Genomic DNA, 23104 nt, shown 5'->3' with positions numbered 1-23104 from the left:
GAGTAACTTTCCATCAAATGGAGATGAAAAGTGAGAGAATATATTCAGTAACAGTAAAAGCGATCATTTCAAATCACTTATTACAAATATTTCTCATCAACTGCATTCTGAAGCCGCCGCTCTGTGCGCATTCCACTGGAGTTGCACAATCACAATAATATTCAGAGAGTTACAAAATGAACTGTGGAGAATATCAATCTCTCTGGCTGATTCTAGTCTACTCAATTTGAGAGGACACAGCCAAAGGCAATTTCGTTGGTGCCACTGTCTCTCTCTCTTTCCGTATCATCACCAAGACAATGCCATTATTTTAATCAAATTGTGTCTGCTACTGACAGAAATAACAAATGCTTGCAATAAAAGACAGCAGAGAATGTAACGAGGCACCCACTCTGACAGAAATACAGTACACATACAGGCTATCCATTGTAGCATGACAGAACGACAGTAATACATGATAGCTTGTGTGCTTGTTTTTATTCCTGTCACAAAAACAGATTTGTATTTGTGTCCCATTGAAATCATACCAATAGCATAACTATCACTCACAATGCATTGTTGTTGAGAGAAAAGAGGACAGTAGAGAGGAGAACAAGAAAGCAGAGAAGAGGTGAAGGAGGTCAGAGAGAGATACGTGACTCACCGTCTTGCCCTGGAGTGACTGTGGGGTAATGGTCTGCACTGGGATGCCTGCTGGCATGGACCGGCGGTCAGGTGGGTAGTTATACTGTGAGAGAGAGAGAGAGAGACAGGATGCTCTGTTACATGTACTGATTTCAACTGGCCGACAACTAAAATTAATGCTCTATTAATAAATAAAATAACTACTGCTCAATGCAGAGCAATTCCAGTCATTTCTGTATGCTTGAAACCCCTGGTGATTATTTTGATGTGTAAGACTTGCTTAGATGATTGTGGTCCATTCCTTGTCCATTACCTTGGTGAGGTGAGTCCTGTGCCTGCAGTCTATAGTCATAGTCTGGTCCCCTCTGAAGATGGGTGAGGACACCTCGGACCTGGTCGACCCTGGTGGGTTGTCTCTGCGGTGCTGGCCCGGGGGGGAGAAGGTATGGTAGAGGGCCAGGGATCCATGGGAGGGGGATGTGGGGATGGAGGGGGCCACCCCCTGGTGCTCAGAGATGTTCCCCATGGTCTTGGGGCTGGGCAGGGTCCCGTAGTTGCCTGGTGGTGGTGGTGGACCCTGCCTGGAGAAGGCCTGCCTCTGCTGCCACTCATACAGCTGCCACATGGTGTCGTCCCTCATGGAGCGCCTCTTGTCTGCATTTACAGTTTTACATGAGTCATTTTGCAGAGGCTCATATCCACACAGACTTTAACTAGGTTAAAACAAATATATATCAACACAATATATCACAGTCATTACAAGTGAAACCGTACAACCTCAAGATAGCCACAATCTGCAAAATCAGTGCCAGAAAGAAAAGAAGTGCGAGTGCAAGAAAGTATAACAGCAAAGTCTTCAACTGCGTCCCAAACGGCACCTTATCCCCTATAGTCCCTGGTCAAAAGTAGTGCACTACATAGAGAATGGGGCACAGCCAAGTACAACAGTAAAGTTTAAGACCCATCACCTGCGTTGGATGTGGGAGCCAGGGCACGGTCATAGATGGAGCCGGCCACGCTGCAGATGCTCTCAGGTCGGGACAGCATGTTCCTGGGGAGGGTACGGTAGCCCTCGGGGTAGCGGGGAACGATCTGGGCACGGTGGCTGGGCATGTTGCGGGGCAAGGTCTGGTAGGAGGTGATGCTGAAGGACAGGGGGACAATGAGGGGGAAATCAGTCAATGGATCAGCTGATAAAACATGATTTACAAATACTTGATACTTGAATACTTGAATCAATCCACTCATATAGCATTTTATAAACTGGGTGGTTCGAGTCCTGAATGCTGATTCGCTGACAGCCGTAGTATATCAGACCGTATACCACGGGTATGACGCGATGTGTCGTGCTTATGAACAGCCCTTAGCCATGGTATATTGGCCATACACCACACCACTTCATGTCTTATTGCTTAAATATAGTTATAGAGAAGAACCTGGGCCTAACCCCTAAAGAGCAATAATAGATACTTAGTAGTGTAAGTGCAGCATGCTTACTGCCTCTCTCTGTTAGTCTTAACAGTACTGTAGAGTACCTACTACCTCATGTAAAAGGCACTGTACACTACCCACTACCTCCTGTAAAAGGCACTGTACAGTACCTACTACCTCCTGTAAAATGCACTGTACACTACCTACTACCTCCAGTAAAAGGCACTGTACACTACCTACTACCTCCTGTAAAAGGCACTGTGCACTACCTACTACCTCCTGTAAAATGCACTGTACACTACCTACTACCTCCAGTAAAAGGCACTGTACACTACCTACTACCTCCAGTAAAAGGCACTATACACTACCTACTACCTCCTGTAAAAGGCACTGTAGAGTACCTACTACCTCCAGTAAAAGGCACTGTACACTACCTACTACCTCCTGTAAAAGGCACTGTAGAGTACCTACTACCTCCAATAAAAGGCACTGTACACTACCTACTACCTCCTGTAAAAGGCACTGTAGAGTACCTACTACCTCCAGTAAAAGGCACTGTACACTACCTACTACCTCCTGTAAAAGGCACTGTAGAGTACCTACTACCTCCTGTAAAAGGCACTGTACAGTACCTACTGTAAAAGGCACTGGGCTCCAGCTCCCTCTCACAGGAAATGGGCTGTAGGTAATACAAACCAGTCTTAACCATTTAACTGTCTCTTCTTGAAAAAAATATGTCACTTTAAATTCCAAGTACGAACGACTCAAATAATAACATCTAGCAGTTTTTTGTTTTTTGTTTTACAACTAGATGTTCATTTGGGAAATTACAATTTCTCTACCCAGCGGTTGAGATCTCAAGAGGGTCATACTAGCAATGTCATATTAGAATAGTAATTTGCATATCATTTTTACAAGAATATTATATACATTAATTTAGATCTGCTTGAATTGCTTTTATACAGTAGATATGTTTATATGTTAATACGGATAGATGTCAAATTTGAACAAATCATGGTAATTTTGTGTCCAAATCGGTGCATTTTTCGGTGCTGTATCGCACAACGTCCCCAAAATAGTTGTTACATTTCTAATGACGCAGGTTTTTCCTCCATGTTTCACACATGTTCAGGCTACCTTTTGAGATCATGTATGACAAAGTGTATTTTTGTTGTACTAGTATAAGCAAGTAGGAGAGTTGTTCAGATATCTTATTTTCAATACAGAACACACTTACATTGAACTTTTTAAAATTATTTATTTGGTATAAATATGGGTTACAGGAAAGCTCATCAGGCGTCTAAATAGAGGAAGTTCTTGGAAATGATCTTAGCAATGAACATCACAGCTATAATGCTACACGCACATACCCATACACACACCACATGTGGAAAGGGAGGAGACAGAGCAATGTGTCCTCCCGTCACTAAGTCTTCTTGACCATTTTGGAGTGCCGCCATTTCCTAATGTCCTTGAATTTGGGATTTCACTTCAAGCATGTCACCATTATCTGCTACTGTAGTCTTCTCCAGAGCCCTGTAGCATATGCCTTTATGCAGGTTGACGTTTATAGGGATGAATCTTCTCCTGGAGGCCCAGCTGAGCGTTTTCCGTTAAATGGGCCAGCCGCAAAGTCAAAATTGCTAATAGTAAAACGTGTTTGAAAACCAAAATTAGCTTTTAGTTTAAGGTTGGGCATAAAGTTAGCAGTGTGGTTAAGGTTAGGTTCAAAATCTGATTTTATGACTGTGGCTATGCCCGATAGTGACCACCGGTGTTGGGATTAGTTACTTGAAAAAGTAATGTATTTCCTGCTAGTTACCACCAGACTGTTGGGATTTGTTACTTGAAAAAGTACATTACATTTAAGTAACACGTTATATTCCTATTTATGTTACTTTGCGTTACCTTCATGAAAAAAATCTGGCTCGCCGACAGACTCCACTCTGGGTCGATATCATACTGTACTCACTGACAGGTATCTGGTCGACTCTATAGGAATGTACAGTACGACGGATGTAAATTGTGTGGCGGAAAACGTAGCAGAAATCCTGAGATTCGTCTGCCGCGCCCTCCCCTCTGTAAATCTATCCACCCACCTAGGCAGCGCCGACATTAACAGCTTTCCAGTCTTATCTCCCTGGCTTTCCCTGTGACAATGTCATGTGTGTGTCGCCCCCTTCTCTCTATGGAGTCCATAGTCACCTTGATAAAGAACGGGACCCACTGGCCCGTCTGCAACTTTCACCCTGGACGACCACTAGGAAGACCTGGGGAGGGCTTAACTTGTGGCTAGAGAGATGCTTCTGTGACCAACTGGGTATGAACCCGAGTCTATAGCTTGTGTTTGCCCACAGAGCTCAAGCCTCAAGGAGCTAACATAAATTATTCAGGTCTTAGCCAAGGTTACTCTCGGGGAAGACCTGACCTCTAGCTTGAGGGATGATGCTTCTCTGTGGCTTATACTGATAAGGCTGTACTCTCCATCAGACACCATAATAATGGAGGCTAGACAGCCATAACAGGCCTATTCTGTGGCCTACCATAGCCGGTGCATTGCTGGTCTAGGCAAGCTGCTGAAAACTAGTCTGATAAGAGGACAGTTCTCTGTGGTCGTTGAAAATATAGATAACTCCTTCTGCTTATGCTAAGGCAGGGGAATTGTTTTTTGAAGGCCCAACGCAGTCAAAAGCAAGTTTTTCCTGTGTTTTATATATATTTCCACACTATGAGGTTGGAATAATGCTGTGAATTTGTGAAAGTGATGATAATGCCCTTTTAGTGTAAGAGCTGTTTGAAAAGATTGCCTGAAATTTCAGCCTGTTTTGGTGGGATGGAATTTTGCATGCCTTGGCGACGTCACTAATTCTTGCTTGAGAAATTGCTATTTGCTAAAACACCATTTTTGTTTCTTTTTGACCATTTTAATTGAAAACAATCATGGTAAGGTACTTAAATGTTAACAGTTATCAGTGATCAAATAAATCAATAAAACAAGGTTCCCGCCAACTCACAAATATAACGCAGAAATAACAATTGTCCAGAAAGGGAGTCACCTCCCCACACCCATGAGTTAAGAATTGTTAAATGACAAATATGGCAGACCATATACAGATAAAAAATTTGTAAAACAACTAACAACTAAATGTATGTACACACCTCTGATCTATGTTGAAATTTTAAAAAATTGTTCAAGGTCATTCATGCATTGTCATTCAAAGCAGCATACCTCAGATGGCCACATTGGTTTTACCCTGATATGCAACACAAATAGTATAAAAACAGTGATGGAGCCTTTTTCAGGTCTTGTCCCAATTGGTAGCTACAGTCTTGTCCCAAAGCTACAAACTCAGGAGGCGAGGGTCGAGAGCCATCTGTCCTCTGAAACACGATCTTGCCAAGCCACACTGCTTTTTGACGCGGAAGAAGGAAACACAGTCTAGCTGGCGACCGAGATACAGGTGCCTGCCCGCCCCAAGGAGTCAGCTTGCAGGCGCTCGGCCCACCACAAGGAGTCACTAGAGCGAGATGGCCCAAACCCTCCCCTAACCTGGACGACGCTGGGCCAATTGTGCGCCACCTCATGGGTCTCCCGGTCACGGCAGGCTGTGACACAGCCTGGGATCGAACCCGGGTCTGTAGTGACACCTCAAGCAATGCGATGCACACCTTAGACCGCAGCGCCACTCAGGAGGCTCTTAGTACAGAGGACTTTTAACTGCAAATGCAATACCTCAACAAATCTGCTAACATTATTTGTCTCAGCATTAACACAAGGTTCTACATAAACCTCTGATCTCAGGCTTCAGTTGGAGGTTTCAGTTTAGCCCACAGTCTGTCCCAGAATGCCTGGTGCTGATGGGGGTCCTGGGGCCAGTCCAGATAGGTTCTGGTCTTCACCAGGCGAGCCAGCCTGTGGTGGGCAGACAGCCTGCGAGGGGGGATCTTCTCCAGGAAGACCAGGAGGAGGATGTCCCTTTGTTCCACCTGCAGTCTGGAGGTGGCCAGCTTCATCTCCAGGGAGCACCAGTTACTGTGCAGGTAGTGGCGACTGACCAGGCAGAGTGTGCGACGGCTCCGGTAGAGGCTGTCTGTGATGTTCTCCACAATGTCCTTCCCCAGCTGGAAGTCCCTGCTGTGCAGACAGAGGCGTAGGAAAGGGGGACCCCTCTTCTCCAGGTTGGGTAGTAGCTCCTCCACCACCCAGCGCTCATCCTTCCCACTGTAGGAGACAAACGCATCGTAGTGGTAGCGCCCCCTGGTGTTTGATCGCATCGCCTCCGACAGCCAGCCAAGGATGATGTAGTAGAGCGGGAGGAGGTAAGGACCGGTCAGATTATGGACCAGCACCACGAGCATGAAGAAGATGACTCCCAGGCCAGTCGCAGCAAAGAGCACAAAGCCCACCTCTGTTGTGCAGTTGGCTTCTGTGTACTTGACAAAGTTAGGTGTGTCTAGTCCATTGTCTGACAAGCATATCAAGTCCTCTAAATTATACATAACTTCATGATTAAGCATGATCACTTCAACCGGCCTGTACCCCTTTGCCCATGCAATGAGCCAAGCATTGTCACAACTGCAAAACATCTGTAATGTATCAAGTATCAAATACTTTAGGCTAGAGAGATGTTCAGTAAAGCTGTAGATTACCTGATAAACGTTCTCGATACGCAAATATAAGGTTTTCAAGGATTTAAAGTCTTTAGTTAAACCCCCCTCCAAAGAGTCAATCCTGCAGTTTGAAAGTTTCAGAACCTCCAGTTTGGTCAGGTTGTGAAAAATGATGTCGGCAGAACGCTGTATTAAAAGATCCACCTGTACTAGAGTCAGTTTCCTCAGGTGAATGAGCTGATTCATTGATGTTAAGTCCACACTTTTAGCTGAAAGCTTTGATCTGTACACAAATGTCTCCACAGACCTGAAGTACTTTCCCATGAATTCAGATCCACAAAGGAATTCTTCAGCATCAGCATGAAGATGGGTTACAGACTGAAAGAAGGGTCTGTCACAGTCTTCAAATGACACTGTCTGGCCTTTGAGTTGGAGACTCAGGTTCTGTTTAGATGTGATGTTACTGCCAATAATCAACTGCATTGGCCTCATTCCTGAACTAATGTGCAGATGAGTCAGGTGACTCAGAACATCACCGAATACAAGTGTCAGATTCAGCTTTATCACGGGTTCTCTTGGTGGATAGTTCAAGTACCCCAGAAACACTTGTCTTAGACATGTAAGATGTGCGAAAGACATTGCTTCAATATTGTAGATCTGTGGATTTTCCCTGAGGTCTAACAATGTCAAACTATGTAAACCAATAAATGTGTTTGCATATAACTGGGTTATACTATTTTGTGTCATGTCTAAGGACTCCAGATTTGCCAATCCGAAGAAAGCAAAGTCTTCAATGTTTGAAATGAAACTACATGACAAATCTAGAGACCGCAGGTTCTCAAGACAGCTGAACCGTTTTGCAAAAAGCGTTTGTACATTGCTCGACATGAAAGTGAGTTCTGTTAACCATGTGATTGGTTGTTTTCGGAATGAGCAGAGGTCAAGACTGTTTTCTGTCTGGCCAGATACATATAACATTTTAAGGTTTTTGAGACTGGAAATAAAATTCCATTTCAAATGGGGAGAAGAATGGAAGGCTCCAGGTCCATCAAAACCCATATATTCCAGCCCAATGCACAATTCAACACTGGACATGGAGAGGCTGCTTGTATTGACATTGGCAAAATGTATTTCCTTGATTGAAAGCAAAAACACTACATTACAGATACTTTCAAAAACAATGCTATCCCTACCATAGGAATACAAGACCTGGATTTGCTTAATGCCAGACAGGGGAAGGCGCAGTAGGACATCCTGGTTTAGGCCCCCAGAAAAACGTGTCAGGTTCTGGAGACAGGCCAGTGCACCTTCCTCTATATGGTTTATTTGACCGAAATCTAAATTGACGCTTGTTAGATTGCTTTCGGTAGCTTTTAACATGGAGCAGTTTGATTGGTTTAAAGATTGTATATTTGGTGCATGTACATTTAACTTTGTAAGTGAAATTATATGAACTATTCTGCATAGTATTTCTGACAAATTCTCTACACAGGGTTCATGAATATAGACACTTTGTAATTGAGGTATGTAATGGAAAACATCTGGTGCCATTGCTGATAGCCTATAACCAAATATGGTCAAATTACTTAGCTTAACTAGATCTCTGAATGTGTTAGGCCCAATATGACAATCACAGCACCCAGTGACCAATCCATTAATGTACATATGTTGCAGATTTTGAAGGCCCTGGCTATTCCCAGCTGGAAGGATTTGAGGAAAACAGCCTCCAATGTACAGATACTCCAAATACTGAAAACGAGCGAAAAAGCCCAGAGACATAGAACTATTTTCCCCACGTTTCATAGATATGCAGAGGGTATTGATATTAGAGGGAAGTCCAACCAGATCCTCCTCGATGGCTGTGACATCTCGACAGGCAGCAGTGTACTGTTCTGCCAAAGGACAGTAGTTCCAGGTGGGAAAGTATTCCCCAGTGTTATAAACGTGGCATTTAGGATGCATCCATCCATTAACACTCTGAATCAACAGGAACAGGGAAAACATTGCGCTCATCTCTCCCAACAACAGTCAAATCTACTGAGATGATTGTTCGGATCCGGTTGAAATCTGTAGAATGTTGGTTTGATACAGTAACACCCGTCGGAGTGCTGCAAACAGTATGGAGCCTTTCTTCTTCTTTATTTCTTTCAGATGCCTTTCTCCTTGGTGACTAACAGCTCCAGTTGAAGGTTACAAAGTCATTCTCTAATGGTTAGTTTGGTTCCAAAAGTAAATAAAGTATAACATGTCCCACAGTCAATGAAGAAATTAGTGGAGGGCTGCAGTGTGTTCTCTGTCACAGTTAACGTCTGTGAACATCTGAGGAGCAGCAGAACTGTATCCGTACAGTACAGTCATAGTGTCTGTTAAACAGCTTGGAAAGTCTCTATTTTACAGCTCTCTTTCTGTTCCTCAAAAAAAAGACAGACATTCTTTCTGTTCCTCCAAAAAAGACCGACATTCTTTCTTTCAAAAAAAGATAATTGACATGAAGGATATGTTTTCGATCACTAAGATATCTGTAAGAGTTACAGAGGGTCAAAGATCATACTCCCAAGAGGTTAGCATGTCTTGGGGGTATGATCTTGGACCCTCTGTAACTTTCTCACTCATCATCATTCACATTTCATTCAGGATTATCTGTAATCATGGTAAAATCCACATGAATGTAGAAGTGTTTAGAAACATATTACATTTTTATTTACAATAAAAGTGACTCCAAAATGACACAATACATTATTTTCCATTCATTTCTAATGGGCACAAAATAATCTGAAACAACCAAAACAAACTACAAATGCATCCAACAAGTTTGTAGGGTCACAAGCTTGATGTAATCATTGCATGCTAGAAACATGGGACCAAATACTACAAAATAAATGGACTACTTTATTTCCAAGAATCTTCAGGGTTGACAATAATTTCGACCCCTACCTTTGAAAAGAAAAGAAAAACATTTGACTTGTTAAACAAAATCTCTTTCTCTGAAAAATTGTATTAGTATAAAATAATATAATTTCCCAGTTTTGTGAGCATACAATATAGCTCAATATTTTATACAGTCATTATTGCTAATCTTAATCCTTTGAACTCTCTTCTTGAAAAACATATTGTTGATAAAGTAAGCATTCCTATAACTCAAATAACAACTCCCAATAGTTATTTTTACAACTTCATGTGTATTCTGGAAATTACAGAGTTCTACCAGACGGTTGAGAAGTCAAGAGGTTATTACTAGCAATGCCATAATAGAATGGTAATTTGCATAGCATTTTTAATCATCTAAACAATATTTCTAAAATTAATTTAGGTTTCCTTGGATGGCTTTTTATATGTAGGTTAAGCATTGTTAAATGAGGACTGATGTTATGGTAATTCCGTCAGTCCAAACATGAAAATTCAATTACATTGAAATTAATGCATTTTCAGGTGGTTTATAGTGTGCAATGTCCCTCAAAATGGTTCTTAAATGTCAAATGATCCAGGTTCTTCCACCATGTTTTCCACATATTCAGACTACATTTTGAGAAAATTAAGTGCAGTTTTCAATTACTATTATATAGATAATTGTATAGGCAACCTTAAGTCTGAATATTGATTAATTGACCCCATGGGTCATGAAATGTGGTTTAACACCAATTTATGCTGCCTAATATAATGAGTTGACAACAATTTAATTATATTTTTCACAAAGTATTTTTAATTAAAAAAAATATTAATCCATCATACATTTTACTGACATATGAACTGCTTGGTTGAGCACATTTAAGAATTCTTGCTTTATAGCCTTTTACATTTTAACTATTTATTTTCATATTCCTACTCTTCAATGTCTAACAGGAATGGTGCAACTGAATTCCTGTCTTTTATCCCATATCTTTGGTGACTGATTGAGTTCTCTTACAGTGCCAAAACACTAAACTGCAGCAACCCAAAAGGATACAAATGATGTACATTTTTGCAAGAGGGAGTTGACCAATCAATAGGTATGTGCAGCTTTCCAGAAGGACAACCATCTCTGCAGCACTCCACCAAAATCAGACCTTTATGGTAGAGTGGCCAGATGGAAGCCCCTCAGTAAATTCAATTACCGCCCGCTTGGAGTTTGCCAAAAGGCACCTAAAGGACTCTCGGACCATGAGAAACAAGATTCTCTGGTCTGATGAAACCAAGATTGAACTCTTTGGCCTGAATGCCAAGCGTCATGTCTGTAGGAAACTATGGCGAAGCATGGTGGTGGCAGCATCATGCTGTGGGGATGTTTTTCAGCAGCAGCGACTGGGAGACTAGTCAGGATCGAGGCAAAGATGAACAGAGCAAAGTACAGAAAGATCCTTGATGAAAACCTGCTCCAGAGCGCTCAGGACCTCAGACTGGGGTGAAGGTTCACCTTCCAACAGGATGACGACCCTAGCACATGGCCAAGACCACAGAGGAGTGGCTTTCACAAGTCTCTGATTGTCCTTGAGTGGCCCAGCCAGAGCCTGGACTTGAACCCGATCTAACATCTCCGGAGAGACCTGAAAATAACTGTGCAGCAACGCTCCCCATCCAACCTGACAGAGCTTGAGAGTATCTGCAGAGAAGAATGGGAGAAACTACCCAAATACAGGTGTGCCAAGCTTGTAGCTTCAAACCCAAGAAGACCCAAGGCTGTAATCACTGCCAAAGGTTCTTCAACAAAGTGTTGAGTAAATGGTCTGAATACTTATGTAAATGTGATATTTCAGTTTCTTATTTTTAACACATTTGCTTTGTCATTATGGGGTATTGTGTGTATTGTGTGTAGATTGATGAGGGAAACAAAATGTTGTCAATTTTAGAATAAGGCTGTAACGTAACAAAATGTGGAAAAAGTCAAGGGGTCTGAATACTTTCCGAATGCACTTGTAGATACATGGACTGACACGATGCAGAAATGATGCATTTAGTTTGAACCTTTCATTTTTGATTAGAGAACGAATCGATATGGTTTGCTGCACTAACATTTGCTGCATGAATGTTTTCCTGCTGTTGATGGAGCTCATGAGCTCATGAGCTGGGCCTCTCTGAGCTGGATCTGGGCCTCTCTGAGCTGGATCTGGGCCTCTCTGAGCTGGATCTGGGCCTCTCTGAGCTGGATCTGTATGAGCTGACGCGTGTGTGTGTGTGTGTGTGTGTGTGTGTGTGTGTGTGTGTGTGTGTGTGTGTGCGCGCGCGCGCGTGTTGACGTGTTTAACGTCCACAATAGCATCAGTTTCTCTTCTCCTTTCTTTACGGCCATGAAGTGCACCTCGCAAAAGTGAGTGCTGTCCTCGTTATGAAATGATCAACTTTAAAAATGACAATATACACTGATTGTTTAAAAAACTATATTGCCGATAGAGAACCTGAACAATCAAAATACAAATCTGTTGTAAGCCCCATTCAGCAGGTACAGCCAGATGAGAGTTGTGTTTCCGGTTTACGTTCACACAATTTCAAATAGCGAATAAAAAGCGATAAACTGGCAAATTACATAGGTTGTCACTCAACTAATAAAGCCTAAGATGACACAAGCCATTTTAGCATTTGCAAGCTGAAGGTGGCACACAGATGTGCAAGGTCAGGAACAGGCTGCCTACCTCTCGTTGGTCAGCGCGCGAAGCTGGGCACCGTGCGCAGTTTGACTAGGCTACTGATTTTGCCTGGGGGTTGTTCGGCTTGCAAATGACTTGTAGATCAATGACAGGTGAACACAGTTACATGTGGCTCCACACTGTTGTCACCAAATATTAGGTATTTTCGGAAGGCAGAAATAATGTAATATGAGCATCAATAAATTGTTAACCGGCGATTCTTAGCATTTCAGTAGATTTTTGCACCAAAATGTACATTTAGCAGACACTCTTATCCAAAGTGACTTTACAGGACCAATTAGGGTTAAGTGCTCTGCTCAAGGGCACATCGACTGATTTTTCAACTAGTGGGCTCAGGGAATCGAACCAGCGATCCTTCGGTTACTGGCCCAATGCACTTAACCGCTAGGCTACCTGCTGCCACTATTTACCTGTGTGTTTATCTAACCTTTCCTTTATATACCTGGGAGACACAATTAATGGCTGGGTCATTAACATATCACAGACACACTCAGGTCTTTATCGGGAGAGGAGAGCCATGGATAGGTCATGACCTCATTACAGTAAGAGGTGATTGGCTACTAGTGTTAATATGAGTCAGTGACACAAAGACACCAACGGCCTTTATGAAGTCTCAAAATCATGTCCAGAAACTAGCCTGTATATGATAAATAAAAGCATATCCCCTTGAGGATGAGACAGAGCATCTGACAGTATTGTAAGCCTACAACAACTGCATGGTAAGAGTCCATTTGGCATTACAACAGTAAGCTACAAGGGACAGGGGACATTAAAAGAACAGGGGGCTCAATTGAACCAGTCCATTGTTTGTGCTGTTTAGCATCAGTTCCTCTGAGTCCTTCCTCTTTTCAGAGGCTTAATTGCCGTAAACAAATGCAGTTTAATGGATGGTAGAGAGGGAAAATGGAAAGTAGGGCGCTGGCCCTAATCTGTATTCTCGCTGGCTCTGAGACTAGGCTATAGCAGAGGCTGCAGGCTGAATGTCTGGGCTCCTAATATGGGCTTAGTACAGTAAATTCACAGCCAGAGAGTAGGGACTGAGAGCTCAGTGGTAAAGAAGACATAACCTCAAACACAGCCAATAGCCAATGTCATACAAGCACAGGGGAATAAAGTATGCATTTATAACTTATGTTCTACAAACACAGGCACATACGGCCTTCTGTAGAGCCCAGTGAGCTATAGCAACAGGGCTCCCGAGTGGCGCAGCGGTCTAAGGCACTGCATCTCAGTGCGAGAGGCGTCACTACAGTCCCTGGTTCGAATCTAGGCTGTATCACATCTGGCCGGGATTGGGAGTCCTATAGGGTGGTGCACAATTGGCCCAGCCTCGTCTGGGTTTTGGCCTGGGTTAGGCCGTCATTGTAAATAAGAATTTGTTCCTTATCTGACTTGCCTAGTTAAATAAAGAATAAATAAAAACATAGCCAATACCTTTACTGGACAGCTATCTTTAAATACATAATAATAAAGTCCTGTACTAGGTGCAATGCATATGGATTTAATTGATCTATATTTCACAGTACAACAGTTCTAATATCTCACCTTGCTGCCCACAGTTCAAATAGAAGCTTGGGACCAGAGCGTTTGCTTTGCACTATGTACACATGTACACATGTACACTATGTACACACTATCTCTGTCAAAGGGAATTGGAAACGTGAGAACACCAGATTGTTGGAATAACACAGAGAGGGAATCAGTATTTACACGTACCAAATGGCACCCTATTCCCTATGTAGAGCACTACTTTTGACCAGATCCCTATTGGTCCTGGTCAAAAGGAGGGCACTACATAGGGAATAGGGTGCCATTTGAGACGCCACCCAAACACATGTCATCTGGAAGTTTCCCTCCTATTCCCTGGGCTATTAGAGGACTGATGATGAGGAGCAGTAGGAGCATTGAGCGGTGCTCTACTGGTAACAGGGGCACAGGTCCATAACTTATTCATCTAAAGGAATGGGAGGAGGAGAGTAAAGAGACAGGGAGAAAACATTCCCTCGCTCCTGTTCTCAAACAAGCCCAGCAAAATGAGTGCATGATCCCTGACGACATACAGTGGTGACATGAAAAGCTTTTAGCTCTCGCGGCCAAGGATGCTAGAGTACTGTGCAGAGACAGTGAAAGAGAGAGAGAGACAGTGAAAGAGATATGGTCAAGATAAAGAGGTCTGGGAGATATAGCCACGGGAGAAGAGGAAGTGGTTGTTTTTTTACTTCTCTGTCTCTGTCCTCCCGGTGCTGTTAGAGACAACCTAACCTCTAGATGGCTGGCTGACTCACTGACAGAGTGCACTGCAGACACACAGAGGTGGTTTTTGCTTGTTAGATATTACTGCATACTCTGAACTAGATGCACAAGCATTTCGCTACACTCGCATTAACATCTGCTAATCATGAGTATGTAAACAATAAAATGTGATTTATTTTATTTCTGTTATTTTACCAGGTAAGTTGATTGAGAACACGTTCTCATTTACAGCAACGACCTGGGGAATAGTTACAGGGGAGAGGAAGGGGATGAATGAGCCAATTGTAAACTGGTGATTATTAGGTGACCGAGATGGTGTGAGGGACAGATTCGGAATTTAGCCAGGACACCGGGGTTAACACCCCTACTCTTACGATAAGTGCCTTGAGTGACCTCAAAGAGTCAGGGCAGTGTCAGGGCACTGGGATATTTTTTTTTAGACCAGACGAAAGAGTGCATCCTACTGGCCCTCCAACACCCCTTCCAGCAGCATCTGGTCTCCCATCCAGGGACTGACCAGGAACAACACTGCTTAGATTCAGAAGCAAGCCAACAGTGGTATGCAGGGTGGTATGCTGCTGGCTATTTGAGGTGGTTTTTGCTTTGACAATGAGTTTGCACTATCTGAGAGAACAGTAACAGATTTCAGAGATGCATGGGTACGTACTAGAGGTCGACCGATTAATCGGAATGGCCGATTTCAAGTTGTCATAACAATCGGTAATCGGCATTTTTGTTTTCTTTAACCTTGATTTAACTAGGCAAGTCAGTTAAGAACACGGCCTAGAAACGGTGGGTTAACTGCCTTGTTCAGGGGCAGAACAACAGATTTTTACCTTGTCAGCTTGGGGATTCGATCTTGCAACCTTCCGGTTACTAGTCCAACGCTCTAACCACCTGCCTTACATTGCACTCCACGAGGAGCCTGCGTGGAAGGCTGACTACCTGTTACGCGGGGGTGGCAAGAAGCCAAGGCAAGTTGCTAGCTAGCATTAAACTTATCTTATAAAAAAAACAATCAATCTTAACATAATCACTAGTTAACTACATGGTTGATGATATTACAAGTTTATGCCATTCGTTAGATAAAATACGGAACGGGTCCGTATTTCACTGAAAGAATAAACGTTTTGTTTTCGAAATGATAGTTTCCGGATTGGACCATATTAATGACCAAAGGCTCGTATTTCTGTGTGTTATTATGTTATAATTAAGTCTATGATTTGATATTTGAAAGAGCAGTCTGACTAAGCAATGGTAGGCAGCAGCAGGCTCGTAAGCATTCATTCAAACAGCACTTTCATGCGTTTGTCAGCAGCTCTTCGCTGTGCTTCAAGCATTGAGCTGTTTATGACTTCAAGCCTATCAACTCCCGAGATTAGGCTGGTGTAACCGATGTGAAATGGCTAGCTAGTTAACGGGGTGCGCGCTAATAGCGTTTCAATCGGTGAACGTCACTCGCTCGGAGACGTTGATCCCCTTGCTCTGCAAGGGCCGCGGCTTTTGTGGAGCGATGGGTAACGCTGCTTCGAGTGTGGCTGTTGTCAATGCGTTCCTGGTTCGAGCCCAGGTAGGGGTGAGGAAAGGGACAGAAGCTATACTGTTACACTGGCAATACTAAAGTGCCTATAAGAACATCTAATAGTCAAAGTTATATGATTTTTTATTTATTTCACCTTTATTTAACCAGGTAGGCAAGTTGAGAACAAGTTCTCATTCACAACTGCGACCTGGCCAAGATAAAGCAAAGCAGTTCAACACATACAACAACACAGAGTTACACATGGAGTAAAACAAACATACAGTCAATAATACAGTAGAAAAATAAGTACATATACAATGTGAGCAAATGAGGTGAGAAGAGAGGTAAAGGCAAAAAAAGGCCATGGTGGCGAATTAAATACAATATAGCAAGTAAAACACTGGAATGGTATATTTGAAGTGGAAGAATGTGCAAAGTAGAGATAGCGATAATGGGGTGCAAAGGAGCAAAATAAATAAATAAATACAGTAGGGGGAGAGGTAGTTGTTTGGGCTAAATTATAGATGGGCTATGTACAGGTGCAGTGATCTGTGAGCTGCTCTGACAGCTGGTGCTTAAAGCTAGTGAGGGAGATAAGTGTTTCCAGTTTCAGAGATGCTTGTAGTTCATTCCAGTCATTGGCAGCAGAGAACTGGAAGGAGAGGAAGATTTGGTTTTGGGGGTGACCAGAGAGATATACCTGCTGGAGCGCGTGCTACAGGTAGGTGCTGCTATCGTCACCAGCAAGCTGAGATAAGGGGGGACTTTACCTAGCAGGGTCTGTAGATGACCTGGAGCCAGTGGGTTTGGCGACGAGTATGAAGCGAGGGCCAGCCAACGAGAGCGTACAGGTCGCAGTGGTGGGTAGTATATGGGGCTTTGGTGACAAAACGGATGGCACTGTGATAGACTGCATCCAATTTATTGAGTAGGGTATTGGAGGCTATTTTGTAAATGGCATCACCGAAGTCGATGATCGGTAGGATGGTCAGTTTTACAAGGGTATGTTTGGCAGCATGAGTGAAGGAGGCTTTGTTTGCGAAATAGGAAGCCAATTCTAGATTTATCCTTGGATTGGAGATGTTTGATGTGAGTCTGGAAGGAGAGTTTACAGTCTAACCAGACACCTAAGTATATGTAGTTGTCCACATATTCTAAGTCAGAACCGTCCAGAGTGGTGATGTTGGACGGGCGGGCAGGTGCGAGCAGTGATCGGTTGAAGAGCATGCATTTAGTTTTACTTGTATTTAAGAGCAATTGGAGGCCACGGAAGGAGAGTTGTATGGCATTGAAGCTCGTCTGGAGGGTTGTTAACACAGTGTCCAAAGAAGGGCCAGAAGTATACAGAATGGTGTCGTCTGCGTAGAGGTGGATCAGAGACTCACCAGCAGCAAGAGCGACATCATTGATGTATACAGAGAATAGAGTCAGTCCAAGAATTGAACCCTGATTTGACACACTGAGCTCTATCAGAGAAGTACTTGGTGAACCAGGCGAGGCAATCATTTGATAAACCAAGGCTATCGAGTCTGCCGATGAGGATGTGGTGATTGACTGGGTCGAAAGCCTTGGCCAGGTCAATGAATACGGCTGCACAGTATTTTTTCTTATCGATGGCGGTTAAGATATCGTTTGGGACCTTGAGCGTGGCTGAGGTGCACCCATGACCAGCTCTGAAACCAGACTGCATTGCGGAGACGGTATGGTGGGATTCGAAATGGTCAGTAATCTGTTTGTTGACTTGGCTTTCGAAGACCTTAGAAAGGCAGAGTAGGATAGATATAGGTCTGTAGCAGTTTGGGTCAAGAGTGTCCCCCTCCTTTGAAGAAGGGGATGACCGCAGCTGCTTTCCAATCTTTGGGAATCTCAGACGACACAAAAGAGAGGTCGAACAGGCTAGTAATAGGGGTTGCAACAATTTCGGCAGATAATTTTAGAAAGAAAGGGTCCAGATTGTCTAGCCCGGCTGATTTGTAGGGGTCCAGGTTTCGCAGCTCTTTCAGAACATCAGCTGACTGGATTTGGGAGAAGGAGAAATGGGGAAGGCTTGGGAGAGAGCAGTGCTGTTGACCGAGAAAGGGGTAGCCAGGTGGAAAGCATGGCCAGCCATAGAAAATGCTTATTGAAATTCTCAATTATAGTGGATTTATCGGTGGTGACAGTGTTTCCTATCCTGAGTGCAGTGGGCAGCTGGGAGGAGGAGTTCTTATTCTTCATGGACTTTACAGTGTCCCAGAACTTTTTAGAGTTTATGTTGCAGGAAGCAAATTTCTGCTTGAAAAAGCTAGCCTTGGCTTTTCTAACTGCCTGTGTCTATTGGTTTCTAGCTTCCCTGAAAAGTTGCATATCACGTGGGCTGTTCGATGCTAATGCAGAACGCCATAGGATGTTTTTGTGTTGGTTAAGGACAGTCAGGTCTGGAGAGAACCAAGGGCTATATCTGTTCCTGGTTCTAAATTTCTTGAATGGGGCATGCTTATTTAAGATGGTGTGAAAGGCATTTAAAAAAAATAACCAGGCATCCTCTACTGACAGGATGAGATCAATATCCTTCCAGGTCAATTAGAAAGGCCTGCTCGCTGAAGTGTTTCAGGGAGCGATTGACAGTGATGAGTGGAGGTCGTTTGACCGCTGACCCATTAAGGTTGCAGGCAATGAGGCAGTGATCGCGGAGATCTTGGTAGAAAACAGCAGAGATGTATTTAGAGAGCAAGTTGGTTAGGATGATATCTATGAGGGTGCCCGTGTTTACGGCTTTGGGATGGTACCTCAAATCAAATCAAATCAAATCAAATTTATTTGTCACGTACACATGGTTAGCAGATGTTAATGCGAGTGTAGCGAAATGCTTGTGCTTCTAGTTCCAACAATGCAGTAATAACGAACAAGTAATCTAACTAACAATTCCAAAAAAAACTACTGTCTTATACACAGTGTAAGGGGATAAAGAATATGTACATAAGGATATATGAATGAGTGATGGTACAGAGCAGCATAGGCAAGATACAGTAGATGATATCGAGTACAGTATATACATATGAGATGAGTATGTAAACCAAGTGGCATAGTTAAAGTGGCTAGTGATACATGTATTACATAAGGATGCAGTCGATGATATAGAGTACAGTATCTACGTATGCATATGAGATGAATAATGTAGGGTAAGTAACATTATATAAGGTAGCATTGTTTAAAGTGGCTAGTGATATATTTACATCATTTCCCATCAATTCCCATGATTAAAGTGGCTGGAGTAGAGTCAGTGGCATTGACAGTGTGTTGGCAGTAGCCACTCAATGTTAGTGGTGGCTGTTTAACAGTCTGATGGCCTTGAGATAGAAGCTGTTTTTCAGTCTCTCGGTCCCAGCTTTGATGCACCTGTACTGACCTCGCCTTCTGGATGACAGCGGGGTGAACAGGCAGTGGCTCGGGTGGTTGATGTCCTTGATGATCTTTATGGCCTTCCTGTAGCATCGGGTGGTGTAGGTGTCCTGGAGGGCAGGTAGTTTGCCCCCGGTGATGCGTTGTGCAGACCTCACTACCCTCTGGAGAGCCTTACGGTTGAGGGCGGTGCAGTTGCCATACCAGGCGGTGATACAGCCCGCCAGGATGCTCTCGATTGTGCATCTGTAGAAGTTTGTGAGTGCTTTTGGTGACAAGCCGAATTTCTTCAGCCTCCTGAGGTTGAAGAGGCGCTGCTGCGCCTTCTTCACGATGCTGACTGTGTGAGTGGACCAATTCAGTTTGTCTGTGATGTGTATGCCGAGGAACTTAAAACTTGCTACCCTCTCCACTACTGTTCCATCGATGTGGATGGGGGGGTGTTCCCTCTGCTGTTTCCTGAAGTCCACAATCATCTCCTTAGTTTTGTTGACGTTGAGTGTGAGGTTATTTTCCTGACACCACACTCCGAGGGCCCTCACCTCCTCCCTGTAGGCCGTCTCGTCGTTGTTGGTAATCAAGCCTACCACTGTTGTGTCGTCCGCAAACTTGATGATTGAGTTGGAGGCGTGCGTGGCCACGCAGTCGTGGGTGAACAGGGAGTACAGGAGAGGGCTCAGAACGCACCCTTGTGGGGCCCCAGTGTTGAGGATCAGCGGGGAGGAGATGTTGTTGCCTACCCTCACCACCTGGGGGCGGCCCGTCAGGAAGTCCAGTACCCAGTTGCACAGGGCGGGGTCGAGACCCAGGGTCTCGAGCTTGATGACGAGCTTGGAGGGTACTATGGTGTTGAATGCCGAGCTGTAGTCGATGAACAGCATTCTCACATAGGTATTCCTCTTGTCCAGATGGGTTAGGGCAGTGTGCAGTGTGGTTGAGATTGCATCGTCTGTGGACCTATTTGGGCGGTAAGCAAATTGGAGTGGGTCAAGGGTGTCAGGTAGGGTGGAGGTGATATGGTCCTTGACTAGTCTCTCAAAGCACTTCATGATGACGGATGTGAGTGCTACGGGGCGGTAGTCGTTTAGCTCAGTTACCTCAGCTTTCTTGGGAACAGGAACAATGGTGGCCCTCTTGAAGCATGTGGGAACAGCAGACTGGTATAGGGATTGGTTGAATATGTCCGTAAACACACCGGCCAGCTGGTCTGCGCATGCTCTGAGGGCGCGGCTGGGGGATGCCGTCTGGGCCTGCAGCCTTGCGAGGGTTAACACGTTTAAATGTCTTACTCACTTCGGCTGCAGTGAAGGAGAGACCGCATGTTTTCGTTGCAGGCCGTGTCAGTGGCACTGTATTGTCCTCAAAGCGGGCAAAAAAGTTGTTTAGTCTGCCTGGGAGCAAGACATCCTGGTCCGTGACTGGGCTGGGTTTCTTCCTGTAGTCCGTGATTGACTGTAGACCCTGCCACATGCCTCTTGTGTCTGAGCCGTTGAATTGAGATTCTACTTTGTCTCTGTACTGGCGCTTAGCTTGTTTGATAGCCTTGCGGAGGGAATAGCTGTGCTGTTTGTATTCAGTCATGTTACCAGACACCTTGCCCTGATTAAAAGCAGTGGTTCGCGCCTTCAGTTCCACACGAATGCTGCCATCAATCCACGGTTTCTGGTTGGGGAATGTTTTAATCGTTGCTATGGGAACGACATCTTCAACGCACGTTCTAATGAACTCGCACACCGAATCAGCGTATTCGTCAATGTTGTTGGCTGACGCAATACGAAACATCTCCCAGTCCACGTGATGGAAGCAGTCTTGGAGTGTGGAGTCAGCTTGGTCGGACCAGCGTTGGACAGACCTCAGCGTGGGAGCTTCTTGTTTTAGTTTCTGTCTGTAGGCAGGGATCAACAAAATGGAGTCGTGGTCAGCTTTTCCGAAAGGGGGGCGGGGCAGGGCCTTATATGCGTCGCGGAAGTTAGAGTAACAATGATCCAGGGTCTTTCCACCCCTGGTTGCGCAATCGATATGCTGATAAAATTTAGGGAGTCTTGTTTTCAGATTAGCCTTGTTAAAATCCCCAGCTACAATGAATGCAGCCTCCGGATAAATCGTTTCCAGTTTGCAGAGAGTTAAATAAAGTTCGTTCAGAGCCATCGATGTGTCTGCTTGGGGGGGGATATATACGGCTGTGATTATAATCGAAGAGAATTCTCTTGGTAGATAATGCGGTCTACATTTGATTGTGAGGAATTCTAAATCAGGTGAACAGAAGGATTTGAGTTCCTGTATGTTTCTTTCATCACACCATGTCACGTTGGCCATAAGGCATACGCCCCCGCCCCTCTTCTTACCAGAAAGATGTTCGTTTCTGTCCGCGCGATGCGTGGAGAAACCCGCTGGCTGCACCGCTTCGGATTGCGTCTCTCCGGTGAGCCACGTTTCCGTGAAGCAAAGAACATTACAGTCTCTGATGTCCCTCTGGAATGCTACCCTTGCTCGGATTTCATCAACCTTGTTGTCAAGAGACTGGACATTGGCAAGAAGAATGCTAGGGAGTGGTGCACGATGTGCCCGTCTCCGGAGTCTGACCAGAAGACCGCTTCGTTTCCCTCTTTTTCTGAGTCGTTTTTTTGGGTCGCTGCATGGGAACCATCCCGTGGCGCTGGTTGTAAGGCAGAACACAGGATCCGCATCGCGAAAAACATATTCTTGGTCGTACTGGTGGTGAGTTGACGCTGATCTTATATTCAGTAGTTCTTCTCGGCTGTATGTGATGAAACCTAAGATGACCTGGGGTACTAGTGTAAGAAATAACACGTAAAAAAACAAAAAACTGCATAGTTTCCTAGGAACGCGAAGCGAGGCGGCCATCTCTGTCGGCGCCGGAAGTGTATCTGGTAGGTTCATTGATAATTTGTGTGAGATTGAGGGTATCAAGCTTAGATTGTAGGATGGCTGGGGTGTTAAGCATGTTCCAGTTTAGGTCACCTAGCAGCTCGAGCTCTGAAGATAGATAGGGGGGCAATCAGTTCACATATGGTGTCCAGAGCACAGCTGGGGGCAGAGGGTGGTCTGTAGCAGGCGCCAATGGTGAGAGACTTGTTTTTAGAGAGGTGGATTTTTAAGAGTAGAAGTTCAAATTGTTTGGGTACAGACCTGGATAGTAGGACAGAACTCTGCAGGCTCTTTGTAGTTGATTGCAACACCGCCCCCTTTGGCCGTTCTATCTTGTCTGAAAATGTTGTAGTAAGGGATGGACATTTCAGAATTTTTGGTGGTCTTCCTAAACCAGGATTCAGACATGGCTAGAACATCTGGGTTGGCAGAGTGTGCTAAAGCAGGGAATAAAACAAACTTAGGGAGGTGGCTTCTCATGTTAACATACATGAAACAAAGGCTATTACGGTTACAGAAGTCATCAAAAGAGAGCGCCTGGGGAATAGGAGTGGAGCCAGGCACTGCAGGGCCTGGATTCACCTCTACATCACCAGAGGAACAGAGGAGGAGTAGGATAAGGGTACGGGTAAAAGCTATGAGAATTGGTCCTCTAGAACATCCGGAACAGAGAGTAAAAGGAGGTTTCTGTGGGCGAAAAAATAGCTTCAAGGTATAATGACAATGGTATGGTAGGATGTGAATACAGTGGAGGTAAACCTAGGTATTGAGTGAT

At 44.2% G+C, this 23104-nt stretch overlaps 2 protein-coding genes across 13 annotated transcripts in view; both read right to left on the bottom strand.

The window, feature by feature from the left end:
* LOC109864308 (pleckstrin homology domain-containing family A member 5) overlaps positions 1–23104 on the bottom strand; it is a 182613-nt gene that overhangs the window by 18665 nt on the left and 140844 nt on the right. For 11 of the 12 annotated variants that reach the window (XR_004204134.1, XM_031797115.1, XM_031797114.1 and 8 more), the window contains 3 exons: positions 1593–1768; positions 938–1278; positions 644–727 (listed from right to left, as the gene is read on the bottom strand). Coding sequence is in view for 11 of the 12 variants with exons in the window: in XM_031797115.1 (XP_031652975.1) it covers positions 644–727; positions 938–1278; positions 1593–1768 (601 nt within the window). In the remaining variant the exon portion in view is untranslated. Of the gene's footprint in view, positions 1–643; positions 728–937; positions 1279–1592; positions 1769–9335; positions 9601–23104 lie in introns of those variants that run through there. The other variant, XM_031797121.1, reaches the window with a different exon arrangement.
* LOC116354955 (toll-like receptor 13) lies at positions 3261–9267 on the bottom strand. The gene has a single exon (XM_031797122.1). The coding sequence runs from the start codon at positions 8677–8679 to the stop codon at positions 5854–5856; it is 2826 nt and encodes a 941-aa protein (XP_031652982.1). The 5' UTR covers positions 8680–9267; the 3' UTR covers positions 3261–5853.

The sequence above is a fragment of the Oncorhynchus kisutch genome, linkage group LG19, assembly GCF_002021735.2.
Source record: "Oncorhynchus kisutch isolate 150728-3 linkage group LG19, Okis_V2, whole genome shotgun sequence".
NCBI classification, from domain to species: Eukaryota; Metazoa; Chordata; class Actinopteri; order Salmoniformes; family Salmonidae; genus Oncorhynchus; species Oncorhynchus kisutch.
Note: the sequence above shows the minus strand (reverse complement) of the source record. Positions and strands in the feature narration are given on the sequence as shown.

Excerpts from the sequence above, each read along its gene's own strand:
- LOC116354955 (XM_031797122.1), bottom strand. The coding sequence starts at position 8,679 with ATGAGCGCAATGTTTTCCCTGTTCCTGTTGATTCAGAGTGTTAATGGA.